The following is a 20,511-nucleotide window of genomic DNA, read 5'->3' on the forward strand; positions in this document are numbered from 1 at the left end:
GGCAGTCCATGCAAACCAGGATAAAATGCAGCCTGGAAGGCCAAGTTGGTGCTATGAAGCTAGAATAATCAATTCAAAAGCTGAATAATATTAAATTAGAATTGGATCGACTGATAAATAAGATTTTCCAGAAACGAAATTGTGAGACTGAAGGCTGTATTTCCATAGTATCCATAGTATCATTATGTATCAATGGTCCCAAGGCTTGCTCTTGCTATCTTGTAAAGTCAAAATAACTAAAATACAAGATACGAAAGAGTCCCGTAATCCTGTAATTATACAACTGAAAGCAGTACATAATTCTAGCAAGAGAAATCAACTTCTGTTAGGTGCTTCATTCTAAAAATCACTTCTTGCATACTGGAGTCTACAAAAGAAATGCTTGCTGTGGTTCTGAGGGTTTTAGGGACAGGGACAGACACATAATTAGTATTCATTAATTTGCATATAATTGCTCACTCTATCCTTACACGTGAAATCTGGTTTAGATATATTTAAAAATCGAACTGAATTGCTTCACCAGCAGATGGCAGATTTTGATTTTTGTAATGAAAACTAATTGAATAATTTAAGATCTGATAGTAGTTAGGGCAGTACTATGTTGCATTGAAAGCTTTTTGTAATTCATACATTTTAAAAATATAACAAAATTTCTTATAGATTACAATAACTTGAAAGTTACTTAACTGAGATATGAGGACTTTCTCATCTTGTTCTGGATTTGGGATGAAACAAAATCTAGCAACATAAAGAGGACAAGGTTAATGTACAGGTAGTCCTTAAATTACAACAGTTCATTTAGAGACTGCAAAGTTACATCAGCTTTGGAAAAAGTGACTTATGATCGTTTTCCACACTTATGACCATTGCAGTGTCCCCATGATCACATGTTCAAAATTCAGATGCTTGGTAGCTGACTCATACATGACAGTTGCAGTGTCCCAGGGTCATGTGATCTTCCTTTTGTGACCTTGTGACCAGCAAAGTCAATGGGGAAGCCAGATTCACTTAACAACCATGTTACTAACTTAACAACTGCAGTGATTCACTTAACAATTGTGGCTAGAAAGGTCGTAAATGGGGCAAACCTCACTTAACAAATATTTAGCAGCAGAAATTTTGGTCTCCATTGCGGTCTTAAGTTAAGGACTACTTGTTTATTGCTCCCTTTCTCTTTTCAGCTGTTATTCATGTGTGTCATTTGCCATTGACCCATCTATGTTCACAGTTACCGTGCACTTTCCTTCCTTTCCATCAGCTACCTACCTTCTTGCATTTCTCCCTATTCCTTCTGCCCCAAACTACTTATGGGACAGAACAGCTCTATTTTGCTTCATATGTGGACAAAATACCCAATATGTACATGTTTCACTTTGAAAATGGACTACTCAAAACCAGTTGTTCCTTCACAAAATAGATCACATGCAGAATATTTTGCACATTGTTATATTCAATCTCCTCTATTGTTTTTATCAGCTATTAAGGTGGATATGCTATTTGTGAATTTGGAAAGGCTAGCTTTCATATATTCATATAGCTATATTCTCAGCATTATGAACAGATGAAATTTAGCTAATGGTTAGTAGTTAATACTGAGGTAAACTCTGGAGCAAAATTGCATGGAAAGGTAAGAAAAATATACAGGTAGTCCTCAATTTATGATCAGTCGCTTAATGACAGTCGAAGTTATGACAGAAAAAAGTTGAAAAAAGTTACTTACAACCTGTCCTCAAAGTTATGACTGATGTACCACCCCCACCGTCAACATGATCACATTTCAGGCACTTGGCAACTGGCTCATATTTACAATTGGTTGCAGCATCATTTGATCACAGATTGCAACTTTTTTGTCATTTTCCAGCAAAACAATCCTGTTGTGACTAACTTAACAACTGTGGTAAAATTAAATTCAATCACATGATGATTCAATTTACAACCTGAATGAATTACAACTAAAATTCTGGGCTTAATTATGATAATAAATCAAGGACTACCTATATGGGAAACTGTTAAGAACGGCTATCAGTTCTGAAAGTTTCAAAGGGATTTTAGATTTAAACTTTCATTTACAATTATAGTCCCAATGTTTGGATCTGATGAAATTGATTTTTCAATAGAATAAAATGCATTGTTTGCCTTTATTTTTACAGGTCTCACTAGGTGGTGTTGATCTGACAGTGCGGGTTCTCACAACGGGTTACTGGCCCACTCAGTCGGCCACACCAAAGTGCAACATTCCCCCAGCCCCCAGGCATGCTTTTGAAATATTTAGGAGGTAAGAAATTCTTAAGATTTATTATTTTTTTTTTTGCTTGGAATTCATTTTAAAACATAGTTAACGCCCAGATTTTTGTGAGCGTTTATGTGCTAAATTATTCTGCATTATTCTATGTATTTCAAAAATAGTATTTTACTATTGCAAGATTGTTTTGAAAAAAAATGTAGACATTGAAGGCTTAGAAACATTCTTTGGATTGCATGCAGTTGTTTTAATAAGTTCTTATTTATTTATTAGATTTGTGTACCTACTCATTTTACATATGTGGACTCTGGTTGGTTCACAATTCTAAGATTATAAATAGTATGTAATGTTTAAGATAACATAAAATTTGAACTATAGTTTTTGAATGCATTTTTCAAAATAGCTGATGTTTTGTAATAAATTAAATATTGTTAATAAAATTTTTATGTGGGCTTCAAAAACTTTTTGTTGGAAATTCACAATACAGTTGGGCAACTGTCAATTTATTTCTTTTAATTTTGTAGATTTTATTTAGCCAAACATAGTGGACGGCAGCTAACACTCCAACATCACATGGGTTCTGCAGATCTTAATGCGACCTTCTATGGCCCTGTAAAAAAAGTAAGTGCCTTTGCTTATAAATAATGTGGTCTGAGTCATCTTTTAATGACAATTTACTATATTTGTACTTTCCAAAAAAGGTTTAATTTGGCATTAATTTATTTTTCAGAATAGCCACTTTCCAAATTTCACATGTGCTTTAAGCAAAATACCTTACAAATGTGCATTATTATGAAATAATTGACATAAACATGAACATATTCATTAAAGTAATAAAAATGCATATATTAAAGAAATATATTTTAAATACATTTTTAAAATGTATATTGGGGAATCTTGTATACAAAATATGCATAAATAGAAAGGCTTTTTAATGTATTCTGTTTAAATCAAAATTATAAAAAGATATAGAAGTACAGCGAAACACACTTAAATTGGAAAAAATGCAAAACTTATAAAGACATTAGGCCTTTAATTTGTGCCACTAACTGCCATTGTTAATCTTATGCTACACAAAGTTATATTTTGGGAGATTTACTATATGAAGTAGTCTTGTGAATGGACAGATGAACTTACAAATATAACAGAGGCATCTAGTTTTTCTGCCAAAAATTCTCAGAAAATCAGAACCACAGAAACTTCAAATTTCTCTCTATAGTAGATGTAGTCCTCAATTAACAGCTGCCCCATTTAGCAACTGTTTAAAGTTACAATGGCACTGAAAAAAATAACTTAACAACTGGTCCACACGCTTATAAGTGCCACAGCATCCCTGAGGCCACATGATCACAATTTGTGAACTTCACAGCTAGCTTCCAACAAGCAGAGTTAGTGAAATCACAAGTTGTGATCATATGATGTCTCACTTAACTACACATGGTGATTTGCTTAACAATCAAGTGGGAAGTCATATGGTAGGTTCATTATGGTCCTGTGATACCTTGCTTAACAACAACAGTGCTTAGTGATGAAGTTGCTGGCCACACTTGTGGTTATTAAGCAAGGACTACCTGCACTGTTCTCCTTCATAGTGTCTTTATGGGGATAGCAGCCTTCCCAAAGCTAAATGTGTCCAGATGTATTGTGTTGCAGTTGCCAGCTATTTTCAAAGATATGCTGGAAGTTCTAATATAGCATACCTGGAAGGTGCCACATGGAATTATTCTGTTTATAACTTTTTAATGCAGCCATTATGATAAGCTATGTTATGTTTTGTTTCTTGGCACAAGATAATCTGTTGGCGGCCAGGGATTGCACATTTGGTTGTTTGCTTGTTTTGGGTGCCTATGGCCATTAGGTTATATGGTGGTTTCATAGTCTCAGATACGTTATTTCTTCCCGGCTTGACATGCCCATCTTGTTTGACTTTATTTTAAAATATTTTTTATCATTGGCCATAGAATAACAGAATTGGAAGGGACATTGGAGATCTTCTAGTCCAACCCTCTGCTCAAGCAGGAAACCTTATACCATTTCAGACAAATTGTTGTCCAATCTCTTCTTAAAGAGCACCCACAACTTTATAATTTTCATAGTGTGATTTTACAACATTCTAGGTCCACAAATAGCATTGTAGAGGTCACAGCTGTAAATTGTATATTTCTAGTTTGCTTCAGAGTAACAAGGTACAGCTTGACTAATGTAGGTAATGCGGGTCCAGCTAGATGATCACTGAAGGGCCCTCTTTATTCATAGTATTGTAAGAAAGAAAATGTGCTTGTTTGAGAAAAGCAAATTTATCCAGTAGAAATAGTACAAAGGCAGACAAATTCCTTTGAAGTAGAAACATTCTATAAGAGGGGCCCCTCAGTTGTCAGAGATAGAGACATTTGGTGATATACAGTTTGAAGGTTAAAGAGACCAAGGATGACCACATGAAATATTAACAAGAGATAATTTGAATCTATGCTTCGGTGATTTACAAGAAGAATTATGACTGTTTGGCAAAGATAATGTAACAAACTTAGTAATTAGAAAAATGTCATTTGATGTAACGAATGTCTGCAATGATAAAACTGCTGAATTCACAGAATCCTTTGTTTGAAAATGTATAAAACTGGGGTCTCAGGATCATAAAGTTGTTCAGATCTTGAGGTATCAATACCTATCTGATCCTTATTGCAATTAAAGGGATGTCTCTTAATTCCTTCCTTCCATAACATGACAGTATGATCTGTTGAGAACTTAACTGATAGCAGCACTGTGATGTACATATGGTTTGCTTGTGGCTGCTTTGTGGTTGGTTTCTGCTCTTTTCTCAAAACCATCCAGAGACATGCAAGACATCATTAGCTAAGACAAAAAAGAAATAAGTTTTTTGCTATGCTTGTTCTACAGATTACATTCTTTGTCAACGAACTATGGTTTGGCTTAATATATAGATACTTTTGCATTTCATGCTTTCAGCTACAGTTTGAAAGGTTTTTAAAAAGATACACTGGTAACTTTGATTTTCCAATAGCTTGTTAAAAAAATAGGCCAACCATTAAATGCAAAATAATTTAAGTCCTGTGACAAGAAAACAAAGATAAATACCTTTAAATGAAAAGTATGTAACAACTTAAGCTTTTTAGTAAGTACTTAAATACTTAATCACTAAGTAAATGAAAATATTCCTAGAATGACTTTTGATTTTTTTATAATTAAAACAGGAAGATGGTTCAGAGGTTGGTGTAGGAGGTGCCCAAGTAACTGGCTCTAATACAAGGAAGCACATATTGCAAGTCTCTACTTTCCAGATGACAATACTCATGCTTTTTAATAACAGAGAAAAATATACTTTTGAGGTATGAACTTTGTTAGCTGTACACTTTCCTCTATCTCTTGAATATGCTTTTATTTTTACAAATCATGGGAAAATGGGATTGTTCATATCTTTGAGAAATTGCATAGAAAATTCCTATATGTGATAAACGATGTTAATATCTAGAATACTAATTAATCTTACTAACCATTTTCACTTAATTAAATCTGATAATGCCTGTTAGTTATGCTTTACATTTTTTGTTTAATATAATCTTGAAATTATATTACACCATTGTAAATGAAATTGATATGCTGAAATTCTTCCCTCCCATTATTTTTAGAGTATTTAGTGATACTATTACCATTTTCGTGCTGTGTATTTTTTCTGTAATGTTCACTTTTTTTGCCGTGTAATGAGCTGTAAAATGCAGGTTACATGGGTATAACAGTTAGATTATTGCATTTAAATGTCACCATATATGGCATTGAAATTCAGTGTGAAATTAAGAACAAAGCTATCTTAAAAGTGAATATTTAATGGATTGTCAATTTAAAACTTTTTTAAAAAAATTATATTTTAAATCAAGGTTGATTTTGTTGTATAAATATTTAATATTGTTTTAGTTTGATATTTAAAGTATTTTGTGAAAAATCTTGCTAAAAATAATGCTAATTACTAGGCAAGCGAAAAGAACTTTCTCTGAATTTGGAACTTGAAATTCAGAATTGTGTTTTTGAATGCACTTTCATATTTTTGTTTAAAACATCTTTATTTTGAGAAGCAATGGATATAGCGGGTTATTTTTAGTGGCCTATTTTCTGAAGTGATAAAAGGCAAAAGAGTGAGGAAGAATTACTGTTGTTATTATCTGTGTTAAAAATATACCATGCCCATGTACAGAATGTATACAACTTCCCAATTTTAATTGGTCACCCCATATCTTAAGTACATACCACATAAATTCAACCACTAAGTGACCAATTTTTTCAATAACAGTGGGAATGGGAATCTTAAACCTCTGAAGAGAAAACCATTTCAATTTTCACTCTTCACCCCAGCTACTTGCAGCTTCTCTGTCATTCCCAGTTCTAAGACCCTTAAAAATGCTAAACATAGACTGAAGTTTCCTTAATGCTCTTTTGATGACATCACAACACAGATTCTATTTTCTGACCTCCGTTTGATCAGGAGATTGAACTATAGTCCCCCAAGGGCTGTTTTTTAAAAATTTGCCTTTCTGTGTACAAAATCTTTATTCAATTTGATATAGGAGATACAACAAGAGACAGATATTCCTGAAAGAGAGCTTGTACGAGCGCTGCAGTCCCTCGCATGTGGAAAACCTACACAACGGGTTCTTACAAAAGAGCCAAAATCAAAAGAAATAGAAAATGGACATATATTTACAGTGAATGATCAATTCACATCCAAACTGCACAGAGTCAAGATTCAAACAGGTATGTTCACTTTCACTTAGCTTCAATTTCACTGTTTATTGATTCTTGTTTGCTCTCTCTCACACTCTTCATCACAGCTCCTCTTTTCTGGCTGCTTCTCCAATGATTTCAAATATTTCACTGTCCTGACCAAAAAAAAACAAAAAAACCCAGGAAGTGGGGGGGGGGGATTCTTAGTTTATTTTCCATTCTAACACCATTCTCCTTTCTAGAATTGATAGTCTCTCTTAGACATTCCACTGAAATTGCCAAATCTAAAGGTTTTCATTCTCGTATTTCTGGATCCAGTCCTGCTTGATTCACTTTGTTATTTATTAGTTAGATTTCTGTGTTTCTATATCAGATAATTCTCTGTCTAATCATTCTTTCAAATTCTTCTTTTTCTGGGTGAGGGTTTCTTCCAAGGCTCATCCTTTTGTCTATTTTTGTTTGTTAATATATTGCCCCAGGAAACTTAACAAAATGTCTCTCATTAAAGTATTTCTTCATGAAAAGCATCAGTCCTCTTTTAAAAGAAGAACAAAGTACTCTTGCCTTCCAGATATTGCCAAAAGACAATTTCCAACATTTTTTGGGTGCATAATCAATTAAACATGCTGGAAATTTTATCTGGGAAGAGCATAAGAACCTCACCTTGTTTAAGGAATGAAAATCAAACAGGTTTCATTATTACACTACTGGATCACTTTGACTTGACTTATTTTCAAATTGTCGATGATTACTATTTTTAAAAATGCTACTTTTATTTTAATTGTGCGGATCTATTCTATTCTTTCAGTTGCTGCCAAACAAGGAGAGTCAGATCCCGAAAGAAAAGAAACAAGACAGAAAGTAGATGATGACAGAAAGCATGAGATAGAGGCTGCTATAGTCCGGATAATGAAATCTAGAAAGAAGATGCAACATAATGTGCTAGTAGCAGAGGTAATTTAATTAATCACTGAAACATTGAAATTAAAGTATTTAAGTTTCTAAACAATTTTAAATTAAAATTTCACAGTTAAAAGATTCATGAAAACTCTCCCAATTAAAGTGAGTTAAAACAGTTCTTTAAAAATACTCACAAATGGAGTTAAGCACATATCCCTGAGGAAGGACCTCTGTAGGATTGGGTGATACTCTAGTTCTAGCCCCAGTTTAAAATCTTAATAACCATAAAAGTAGTTTGTATCACCAAAGCTAGTGATCCTTGTTTTAAAAAACTTAACACACTGACCCTTTTTTTTTTTTGGAAATAAATAATTTAGACCCAGGCCACTTCAGCCTCAAAACTAGTCCCTTGAGTTGGCTGTGGAAAAACTAGCTTCCATATGGTGTATTATAGTCGGTCTAATCTTGATGTAATATAGCATGTATAAATGTAAGCAGGCTTGCTTTTCTTAAAGAGAGTTACAGCTGACATGGAGAGGAAAAAAGTACATATATCTCAATACTTCACTGTATGGATGCAGTCATGCATTTTTTTTTTTTTTTGGCCATTTAGTGTGGTAAGATTGTTGGCCATCACAGTTTGGAAGGTTTTTGACTTTAATTTACTGCCCTGGTACCCAAATATTAGCATGTCCATCTCAGATTACCTTCTAAACCCAGTGCTTACACCCAGTGCTTACACTTAAGAGACAGTCCTAGCTCCAGCTGTCATATATTTACTTATAGTCAGTGATGTTTATCGTAGGACCCCAAAAAAACAGAATTAGTTGTTCAGTTTATGAAATTTGTGAAAGCATCAATAATTGAAAAAGCATCCTACATGTTTTGTTTTTCACACAAAGTCATATCTAGGCTTGCTTACTTGCTAATATAAATAATATTAAAATACTTTTCCTTCTGTTCCAGGTAACTCAACAACTGAAGGCACGATTCCTCCCAAGTCCAGTTGTTATTAAAAAGCGTATTGAAGGACTTATTGAGCGAGAATATTTGGCACGAACACCTGAGGACCGCAAAGTATACACTTACGTAGCATAAAACGTGTCCCACAACTATGATTTATTCTTGGACTATATTCTTCGCATGAACTGAGAAGTTCTTTTAAAAATCATTAAATATTAAGACGACCATATCTTCTATTAAATTACAATACATGTTCTAGACCAGTCAGATCAAGCCTTTACTCCTTCAGAAAGTTTTTCAACATCAAAATGATTGAGCTTCAAGCTTCCCAGCATTTATCCCTGTAGAGATCATCCTTACAGTTTCCTCGGGAAAATGTGAATGTGCCGCGTTTTTGTTTTCAATACTGTATGAAAACAGGAAAAAAAAATAAAAACAAATTTAGAAAATACAGCTCATTAAAAAAAATAAAATTGTTGAAATTTCATTTCCCCGAATCTTCAGTGTTGATGTAAATGTGTTTTCTGTAGTGTTGCTTAGCACTTTGTGCATTGTATACGTTGGGTTACAAGAAAAACACGATGGTAAGATTGAATTTCAAAAATACTGCTCTGTTTTGGATATTTCTTTAAAGAACTGTGTTTAATTTACTATTTGGTAAATTTATAAAAGCCCGGTGATTTTGGCTTAGTTTTTCTTTCCACCTACACTCATTCATATTCCAGTTAATATGAGGAAGAACCTTTTTTCCGGCACAATTATGGGCTGTAATATTTGGCCTTCCCTTTTGTCATTTGAGATCTTTCAAATGAAGTTGCATACTAATTAGGTTTGTTCTGATTCCTTTATAGGAGAAATGGGAAAACATTAGTCTGTATAAACTGTATCATACTTTTTGCTGTTGTATTCACTGCTCATAGTGGATTGTACAGAGCGATGTTTTTATTTCACTCAATGTAGACAAAACAAATTTAAAATAAATGGATTTAGTGTACACAGAGCACTAATTCAAATGTATTACAGCACAGGGATGGCAATTGATTAAACCAAACACTGCCCCTTGGAGAAGCACATTAACCTATGCTCTATTCATGAGGTAGAAGGGGATTTTACACTTTTTTAATTTCTCACTTTTCAGGAGGTACAAATGAAGCCACTGTGCACTATTAATTTACTGTTTTAAAATGCAATCTTAAAATGCAATAAATATTGTTACTTTGATCTTATTAAATCTCCAGTTCTTGCAACAAGTACTTTCTCCTTCTCAAGGTGGGTAAGGATGAAGTTTTGACTACTACTAAAGCTTTTAAGAATTGATTTTTAAAAAATTGCAATATCATTTTACTGTGTAATCTGATACCAAATGAAATTTTATGTAGCTCCTATACTGTATAACCGAGTTCTACAGCAATGAGTTCACAAAGATTCTACCTTTTTGTGCGCAAATTGTGAAGTGCTGCTGAGCAATTTAATTTTAGCTTAAGTTCATAAATAGTATTCAGATGTAACAGAGTAACTTTTTAAAAAAAATAAATGTATAGCATGTACAGGAAAGAGAACTAGTTGAATTCTATTTCAACCTGTAAAGTTGAAGTTCTCACTGAGCTTTTCATGTGTTATTGCTGTTCTTTATTTGTACATTTGTATAACAGATACTTTTTTTTCAGTACTGAATATTTACAGCCTGCTAGGCTTAGGTAAGCCTGGTTCTGCATTGCAGGGTTGCTATTAGTAATGGATGTTTTCCCCTGACTATGTGCAAGATTTCTGTTTTTCCTTTTTTTTTCCTGCTATGGAGATGATTTTGAGTTATTGTCTGCAATATGAAAAACTGTAACAGAAATATAGGCAATATTCTTGCAATTGGGGTTGCTAATGTTAATTAGACCAGTTAATGTGTACTTAATTGTTTTTTGATATTGTGTGATTGTTTTTATTCAGAATATTATTTTTTACAAATTATATGTGTAGGCAATCCTTGGTTAATGACCATTCGTTCAGTGACCGTTTGAAGTTATGATGGCACTGAACAAGGAGACTTACAGCTGACCTCAAAGTGGTGGCCAATACTGATTCTCATCATCACATGAGGAACAACAGAACTTTATATAACACTTACCCCTTGGTTCATATACAGAGAATGATAATTAAGTAAAGATGTAAACTCTAAAAAGATCTATGGACTGTTATCTACAGTACTGTGCAAAAGTTTTAGGGAGTTGTACAAAAATGCTATAAATTAAGAATGCTTTCGGAAGTAGAAGTGTTAATAGTATGTTTTATCAATTAACAAAATGGAAAGTAAATGAACAGAAGAGAAATCCAAATCAAATCAATATTTGGTGTGACCACTCTTTGCCTTCAAAACAGCATCAATTGTTCTAGGTACACTTGCACATAGATTTTTTAGGAATTTGGCAAGGTTCTTTCAAGGTTGTTAAAAATTTTTGGAGAATTAACCATAGATCTTTGTAGGCTGCCTCATATCCTTATGTCTCTCAATGTAATCCCAACAGACTCAATGATGTTGAGATCAGGGATCTGGCGGTCAAACCATCACTTCCAGGACTTCTTGTTCGTCTTTACTCTGAAGATCTTAATGACATTGACTATATGTTTGGGTCCATTGCCCTGCAGAATACATTTGGGGCAATCACATACTTCCCTGATGGTATGGCATGATGGATAAGTATCTGCCTGTATTTCTTACATTGAGAACACCATTGATCTTGACTAAATCTCCAAATCTATTTGCAGAAATGCAGCTCCAAATCACGTGACACTGTTGCCTGCAGACACTCATTATGATACCGCTCTTCAGCGAACAAACTTCTGCTACCGTCAAATAATTCAAATTTTCACTCATCAGTCCAGAGCCCCTGCTGCCATTTTTCTGCACCCCAGTTCCTATGTTTTTGTGCATAGTTGAGTTGCTTAGCTTTGTTTCCACGTTGGAGATATGGTTATTTGGCCACAAATTATTTCATGAAGACCACTTCTGGCCACACTTCTCCAGACAGCAGATGAGTGTACCTGGGTCCCACTGGTTTCCACCAGTTCTGTGTTGAAGGCACTGCTGGACATCTTCCAATGTCGAAAAGTAAGCATGATGTATCTTTCATCTGTTGCATCAGTGCTTGATCAACCACTGCATCTAGAATCCTAATTGTCTGTTTTTTGTGCTTCCAAAGAGTTTGAACAGACTTCTTGAATCTCCAGTCTGCTTTGAAATCTTTGTCTGGGAGAGATGCAGGATATAACTACCTTTTTTCTTGTTCCTGTGCTCAATTTTGCCATGGTGTATGACTGGTGACAATGACACGAAACTCTTCCACAATCTCACCTTAGTAGCAGTTTAGTTGTTCCTCACCCAGTGTTAAGCCTCCTAAACAGGTATTTCTGTTCCAGTTAATGATTGTTTCAACCTATATATGAAACTGATAATCATTAGCATCTGCTTGGTGTAATTGGTTAATCATACATCTGACTCTTATTCTACAAAATCCCTGATTTTGTGCAAGTGTAATAATTTATACCATTTTGAAGACAAAGGGTAGTCATACCAAATATTGACTTGATTTGGATTTCTCTTCTGTTCATTTACTTTCCATTTTGTTAATGGATAAAAATAAACAACACTTCTATTTCTGAAAGTATTCTTAATTTACAACACTTTTGCACACTGCCGTTATATACTATTAAAACTCACATCATGATCTTTCACTGAGTGAAACTGCATCATAGGGCAATAATTTTTGAACCAAGGTACCTCAAATAGGCTCTTACAGAATCTGGGAACCATGATTCCCTCTTGAATTCGTAACAACTTCCTCATTTACTTTGTGGAAAGCCTGCAGGAAAAATTTAGACGGAGGAAGGCAGGTTGGTTTATGATTCCTGGCAGCTTTCCACAAAGCTCATAATGGGGGAGCAATCAGGAAGTTGAAAGTTACTCTTGCTCTGTTTTTGTTTTGTTTTTTATTCCTGTGGTCATTCTGTTTCTCTGTTTAGGTAAGGAAATATCTTTGAAACAATGACCCAATAAGTCATGGGTTTTCTAGTAATTACCTAAAAGTCTTCACAATAAAATGAACTACACAAGGCATTTTTAGAATTTGATATCCTGAATATCTAAATATAAAAATAAACACTTGTAATTTGGTGGTTACATGGAGAAAACCATGTGCTTTCTAGGCAATATTATGAAAATAGTTACCCATTCCCTTCTTCCTGGATGCATATATCCATTTTTGTTTTCAGTTCAGGCCTAGGATTTCTAGTGGTTACTCCTAATAGTAACCAGTCTGATCCTGCCTATCTTTCTTTTTATAGCAACGAGGTTTGCTAGATGGAAAACAGAATCTATTGCAATATAGATCCTGTAGCCATACAAGGTTAAAACTGACATAAATTGCTAATCACTTTGGATTCTTGCAATTTAAAAGTTATTGAATTAGGCACCTCTAGCACACAACTGTTCACTATCTATTAATAAAATTAATGAGATTTTTAACTCAACAGTAGGCAGAATTTCTCAGACTTTCTAACAGTGCTTTAACTCTTCCCCCAATCTTAACCCTTCCAGCAACTCAATTAAATATAAGTGGCCTATTAATTTGGACACACACACACGAATGCATTTGTATAAAATTGTTCTGAAGGGTAAAATTAAACCAAGTAATTTATAGACCCTTAGGAGTCTACCTTTTTCAATAAGAGACAAAATAATAGTTTCTTACCATTTTAAAAATATACAATTTTCATATTTTAATTTAATCTGCATTTTAATTAACTTTTTAAACAGAGCAGCTCTATACAAAGGTAAGTTTTAATCAGCATTAATATGTTCCTTAAAAAGGGGACATTGGATTTGAAGATATATTCTCTTAAGGGGCTCCATGTTTTAAAAATAATTTGAAAGAAGTGCTTTGGGCGTTATGTCACAGCAACTATTTTTATGTTACTCATTAAAAGAGATGGTGCTGGGATTTTTAGTTTTATTTCCCAAACTTCTAAGCCTGAAAAAAGGATTTTTCTACTTTTAACAAGTTGATTCAGCAACTCAATATTTATCAATTTATTCAAACACTTGAGGAAAATGTTTTAACAAATAAAATTATGTTTGCACAAAATCTGTTTTTCCAACTATTTTTAAAGAGCACAAAATCTTATTCTCAAGTGTACCTTTGCCAAACGATGTCATTGATATCTGTTGGTACATTAATTCCTAGAATATTAAACCACTGTAGTTTCTTAATTATGAAATTCCAAGAATTTCACCTTTTGGAGAGTAAATAAATTAAAATTTTACAGCTGAAAATAAAATATTTTTCCATGGAAGACAGGAACAGTTATTTTTAATTTTGCTTTGTAAAGTACTTACTTAACACATGATTATAAATGTAAGAAACAATTATTTGAGAAATAATTACGCAATGTATATATTGTTTCCTAACAGATGATAACTGAAAATCCTTGCACTGGATCTACAGTAGGCATAATGCTTTGTGAAGATGAAGGCTTCCCTCCATTAGTGAAGGAAATCATCATTGACTCCAGAGGAAAACTGGAATAAAGAGTTTTATTCTCGTTTTCATTTTCCAATGCCACATAGGCACGTCATATTGTAGGGATCCTTAATTTTACCGTTCATCATTTAAGTTCATCTGGAGAAGAATCAACCAGAAGGACAAGTTGAAATTTGACAAAGCAAGGTAGGAAGAGTATGAATGCTTTTGAACTTTGATGTTGAAGACTCTTGAGAATACTTGGACAGTTAGGAAAATAAACTGAAAATTGATCAAATTAACCCAAAGTTCTCACTGGAGGCACTTTTATTTATCCTATTTATGCAAATACCAAGTTCTCTGGAGAAGGCTGGAATGCTATGAAAGATGGAAAGAGAAGAAGGGGATGCCCAGCCGTAAGATGTATGGACTCAATTACAGTGGCAATGAGTGCACCATTGGAAGACCTAAAGGACCTGGTTAGGGACAGATCATCAGAAAATCCCTCCATCCTTCCATGCATGCAGGAGTCGATTACAACATGGTGATAAAAATTGGCAAAAATGTGCCTTCTCACAATTTCCTCTAGTCTAATACTTTGTCCATAAAACCAGGGACGTTCATTTCTAAAAGGCCAAACTGTGCGCCAACTGTTTTTAATCAATAGCACACTATAAAAGAAAACCGTATAAAAGGTCTATTCTACCTCAGTGCTTCTCAACCAATAGTAAGTATACTACTGTTAGTGTGCAAAAGTAATATAGATGGAATGTAACTTTCTCCCCCGAGAATCTTGTAAGCAAATCAATTTTAGGGTATTTCAAGAGGAAAACCTGAATATTGAGTTTTCTGTAGTCTAAGACAAGAGTGCACTCTGAAAGTTTTGGATTCAAGAGGCGCAAAATAAAATGCTATTTAGAACGGCTTAATTTTCATTATTTGTTTTTCTGTATTGATGTTTGTATGTATGAGAAAGACTATTTAGATTTAAATGTAAATTGATCCAATAATTAGTACTTCAGTCCTAATTAGCTTTTATTTTAAGATGTAATAATAAAAGAACATATTGTATTCTTAAAGCTGCCTATAACTGATAACAAAAATAATGTGAGAATATGCATGCTCAGAAAAAGTTTATTGTTTTTGTTTTGTTTATTCTGGTTGAATGTAGATTCATAACAAAGGCAGGATAAAATAAGCAATAAATAAATTGGTGTAACTTAGAATATGAAAGATTGAAACCACTAATTTAGTTAACCCAATATCCTGTCTCCCACAGCTCGCCACATTTTAGCCTTGCATATAGTATGAATCCAGCCAGTTTGATTAATTTATGGATAACCTGAAGGCCAACTAAATAAGCCCAGAAATCCTAGGAACAAGGTATAAAGCTGTTATTTTTCATATGATGGCATGTATCTCTACCATTCCAAACCTTTAGGAAGCTTTAATTTCCACATAATCCAAGAGTATGATAAAGTAGGATCATGCTACATTAAATGTCCATTAAATATAAATAGTTTTATGACAATATAAACTGAAACTACCAAAAGCAGAAAGTTAATTCTTTTTGGAAAAATCTACATGTGCATGGTCATTACTCAGGCTTTGATAATATCAATTGGTTGCCATATCTGAAATACCTAAAGGTAAAGGTTCCCCTTGCACATATGTGCTAGTCGTTCCCGATTCTAGGGGGTGGTGCTCATCTCTGTTTCAAAGCCAAAGAGCCAGCACTGTCCAAAGATGTCTCTGTGGTCATGTGGCCAGTATGACTAAACGCCAAAGGCGCATGGAATGCTGTTACCTTCCCACCAAAGGCGGTCCCTATTTTTCTACATTTTTTACATGCTTTCGAACTGCTAGGTTGGCAGAAGCTGGGACAAGTAATGGGAGCTCACTCCATTATGAGGCACTAGGGATTCGAACCGCTGAACTGCCAACCTTTCGATCAACATACCTATTGAAATACCTATTACCGTACAAATAGAACTTTCATTAAATATATTTCAAACACTGGTGGAAATTATATGGATAAAAAACTAAGTGAACAATCAAATGTGAGAAGGACTCTAGTATATATTACAATTATAATGAAGCTTTTACAAATGAGAAAGTTTAGTCTTCAAATGAATTGTTCTAAAGCAGGATGCATAATCTGAGGTCAAAGATCATATACAGCCTCTGGAAGTTTTGGGTATGGTGTGAGAGACCTCTTAAATTCTTAGACTTAAATGAAATGTGTTGGCCTATCCATTAATTGGACTATTTGCATACCATTCAAAAGCTAAATGCAATCCTTGGTTTGGAAAGTTTAGACCAGGCCATTCAACTTGTAGACAGGAAAGAGCCACACTGAGAAATTAAAAACCATTGTGGACTGAAAGGAATATCTGGGTATCAACTGTCTGATGGATGGCAAGGGGAGGGCTAGAAACACAGTAGAGGCAGCAGTGAATTTATTGACATTTTGCAAATGAGGGAGGACGGCTCAAGGCTGCTTGGGAGCTTCAGGTTGTACAGACCTGATTTGGACCCTTCTCATCAGAGGGCTTCCATCTTGTCTTTTGCTATGCTGTGCTATGCTATGCTACCCCCAGTGTCTCTGCCTCCTGAAGTCAGGCAGGCAAAAGTGTTGCATTGTCAGAACCTTTCATCTTTAAAAGTTCCTCAGATGGCAGGCATGACTTTACTCACACCCTCTTTGGTTTCCACTTTTCCCCTCAGCTCAGTAGTGGGGTTCAAGTAATTTAACAACTGGTTCTCTGCCCTAATGATTTCTTCCAACAATCAGTTTGCCAAACTGCTCAGAAAGTTAACAACCGGTTCTCCTGAACTGGTGCGAACTGGCTGAATCCCACCACTGCCTCAGCTGAATTACCATTTAGTGATTGCAGAAATCATTTTATTTAGACATTTTATAATATAGAGAGACCGTATCGTTTCATGGAGTCCATAGGTCTGTTCAAGCCGCTTCATTTTCCCAATTAGGATTTCATTTTCAAAGGAAAGTCAGACCAGAGAAAAGGAAACACAAAAAGCTGTTTTAACAAAGCCTACTTTTTTTGGGACCGGCTTATCAGAAGTGGTTTCACAAGACACAACACAAGAGAGGCTGTATTCCCACATCATGCTTAACCGGGGAATAAACCACCATCGGCTGGCTACCTTCAACCTGCTAAAACCACCAATCGAAACGCCTGGCTTCGCGTGGCACGCCAAAGCCAACGCCAAGCGCCGAGCAACTGCCCTTTCCCAACTTTCCCCTCGAGGTGCCAAGGCCTCCGGGTCCGTTCCCGGCGCCTTCCGTGTCCAGCGCCCGGCCTTCTCCTTGCCTCTCTCAGACGTTACCTTGACAAGCAGCCGCTGACCTCGCGGGGGGGAAATAAAAAAAGCCTGCAGCGTGGACCACCCCTGCGTGACGCGCGGAAGGAGGCGGGCCCGCAGAGCGGATGGACACGCGAGGGCAGCGTCTCCCTTCACTTGTTGCCTGAGGCGTCGAGCGAGCCTCCAAAGATGCCCCGAGATGCTTTCCCCGTAGAGGCTGCGGGGAGTGGGCGAGGGGCTGCTGGCGAAGGTAGGACGCTGTTCGCGAAGGCGCCGTGTTGTTTGGTAGCCTAGGCAGCACCAGCAGCGCCGCTTTCCCCCGCCCCCCTTATTTTAATTCAATTCTCCCCGTCGCCGTCCGGTTTATAACGCTGCCCTCCCTTCATTTGCAGTTGGGCAGAACCGGGGTGTCTCGGTGTCCGCGAGTGGCAGCCGCTCAGTTCTTCCTTTGTTTTCCCAAGTTTTGCCTAGGCTTTGCCGTTCGTGTCCTTTTTGCATCCCCTTTCATCCCCCCCCCTCCCACAAAGCAATAACTTTCAATAACTTTTCAATGGCGAAAGGTGATGTAAATCGACTTTTTCCCGAAATGCGGCCTTCCCGACGCCTTGGATTACCAAATCCCATAATCCCCAGTCAACCGCATCCGACAGCTATTTTGGTTTGGTGTGATAGGAGTTGGAGTCCAAACGCTCTTATAGAATGACAGGCTGACGAAGAGTAACAAAGTACTCGATAAGTTTTAAATGAAGTTGAGAAGCACTAAGAACCGTGCTTTGGACTACAGTAATCGGTCTTTCCATTTGTAAAGCAATATTGTATGAGCTGACCAAAGGCTTGTCTAAACCATCATCCTCTCCTGGAAAAACCATTTACTTTTATCTGTTTTCTTTTCATCAGTTTATACACATTCCCTTTTTTCTCTTTTCCAATTTATAGATGTGGAAAATCAATTTTCTGGAGAGAAAACCAATCAGGGTTTGCATTTGAGATAATTTCAGTAATAATTTGACAGTTTAGAGGCCATTTAACTCCCGACAAGTCTGGACTGCTTGTAATTTTAAAAGAATGAGAAACATGCAAATGCTATTATAATGAACCTATTATAATTGCTAGCCAGCCTTTTTGCTGAAAAAAAAATATGAAGAGGATACTATGTTTATGCTTACAAGTAGTCCTCAATTTACAATCTTTGACTGTTTGATGTTACAAAGGCACTGGGGAAAAATTATTTATGTTTGGTTACGGCTGTTGCAGCATCATGTGATCAAAATTTGGGCACTTGGCAACTGGCATGTATTTATGCCAGTTGCACGGTCCTGAGGTCATGTAATTACCATTTGTAACTTTCCCAGCTAGCTTCTGACAAGCCAAGTCAATGGGGAAAACCAGATTCACTTAACAACTGCATGATTCACTTAACAACTGGAGTAATTTGTTTAACTGTGAAAAAAGATCATAAAATGGGGTGCAACTCACTCTTTAACTGTCTTGCTTAGCAACAGAAATTTTGGGCTTAATTGTTGTCGTAAATTGAGGATTACCTATATTTTATCTAATCGTATCTGAGAAATGCCATGCATTTAACTCTGGTTTGTTTCCATATTCACAATTTATTAAGAATGATTATATGAATGAGTACCCATGGAAATAAGGGGAGGTAAAGAGACCGTGAACTATTTAGTGAAAAATAATTAATTTGAAATGTAGTGCTTTTAGTTTACAGTCAAAGAAATTATCAAAAAATGTAAATTAATCCCTGCCCCAAGTTAGAGAAACATACACAAATGTATTGTTTAATGTAGTTGTGTTATTATAATCACATTTAGCTGAAAGCACAACTCATTAAATACAGCGGGCTTTCAGAACAGATGTGTAAGATTCGGCTGTGTTCCACTATGAATGATAGTCTACTTTCTGCCTATTTAATGTCAAGTTTCTACTGACTCCTATTTCTAGGCATTTGATTGTCCAATTGTGTCAGGGAGTTGAATGGTTTCTTGTAATCAATCCAAGCTACATTCAAGTTGGTCTTCCTTCTCTCGCAGTTTTCCAAACTCGTTTTGTCAGTTAGGAGTTGATCATTTGTTCCTCTGCTGTGTGGGCAATTTTCTTTCTGCTCAGGTGGAAAGGGCTTGTTTTCAGCTAAGTGCTGTTGAACTTTACCAGCTACATACTAGTTAGCAATTTGAAAGTTTTTGGTAACCAGATAATTGGTCTGTAATTGCCTCTGCTGCCCCTTTTGCAGGATCTTTCATTATCATGTAGGTTCAATCAAATGTTAACCAATTTTCAATTTCACATCTTTGTAGTATGTTGTTAAACTGCTTGGCAACAAATGGAGTAGACAAGTCAGATGTTTCACCAAAAAATCATGCAATTCATCTCCACCTGGTGCTGATCAATTCTTGATCTTTGTCTTTTTCTCTACCATTTCAGTTATTCAGTTATTACATGTTATTTCATTTCACCTTTTTTATTTTTATCTTCCTCCTTTATCCAAGCTGCATTCTTGTTGTATCTCTTTGGGTTGTCCCATAGTTGCACCCAGAACTGCATTGTTTCTTCGTTGTCAGGTGTTTAATGATTCACTGAAGCTTCTCTGTTGCAATATTTTCAGGATCAGACTCAATAAAGATAATAGAAGTTAGAGTTTTAAATATATTTCTCTTTAATCATAATAGGCATTCTATATTCGCTGAATATTCAAGATAGAAGCAAAGAAAATGGGGAGGATGGCTCCTTATATATACAAGGGGTGGAGCCAGGAATGGGAGTGGTAAATTATGAATACATTAAAGTCCAAAGAATAAGTTAACCCCTGATGTTCCATATATACAT

At 35.5% G+C, this 20,511-nt stretch overlaps 1 protein-coding gene across 1 annotated transcript in view; it reads left to right on the forward strand.

The window, feature by feature from the left end:
• CUL3 (cullin 3) overlaps positions 1 to 9,336 on the forward strand; it is a 55,233-nt gene extending 45,897 nt beyond the window's left edge. Inside the window, exons 11-16 of the mRNA XM_070945260.1 lie at positions 2,151 to 2,275; positions 2,767 to 2,863; positions 5,455 to 5,589; positions 6,820 to 7,006; positions 7,785 to 7,930; positions 8,843 to 9,336. Of these exons, the coding sequence (XP_070801361.1) occupies positions 2,151 to 2,275; positions 2,767 to 2,863; positions 5,455 to 5,589; positions 6,820 to 7,006; positions 7,785 to 7,930; positions 8,843 to 8,974 (822 nt within the window). The 3' untranslated portion in view covers positions 8,975 to 9,336. The remainder of the gene's footprint in view (positions 1 to 2,150; positions 2,276 to 2,766; positions 2,864 to 5,454; positions 5,590 to 6,819; positions 7,007 to 7,784; positions 7,931 to 8,842) is intronic.
• The last annotated feature ends 11,175 nt before the right edge of the window (positions 9,337 to 20,511 follow it).

Source organism: Pituophis catenifer, unplaced genomic scaffold (genome assembly GCF_029215685.1).
Source record: "Pituophis catenifer annectens isolate HBS135680 unplaced genomic scaffold, rPitCat1.0.hap2 SCAF_6, whole genome shotgun sequence".
Lineage (NCBI taxonomy): Eukaryota > Metazoa > Chordata > Lepidosauria > Squamata > Colubridae > Pituophis > Pituophis catenifer.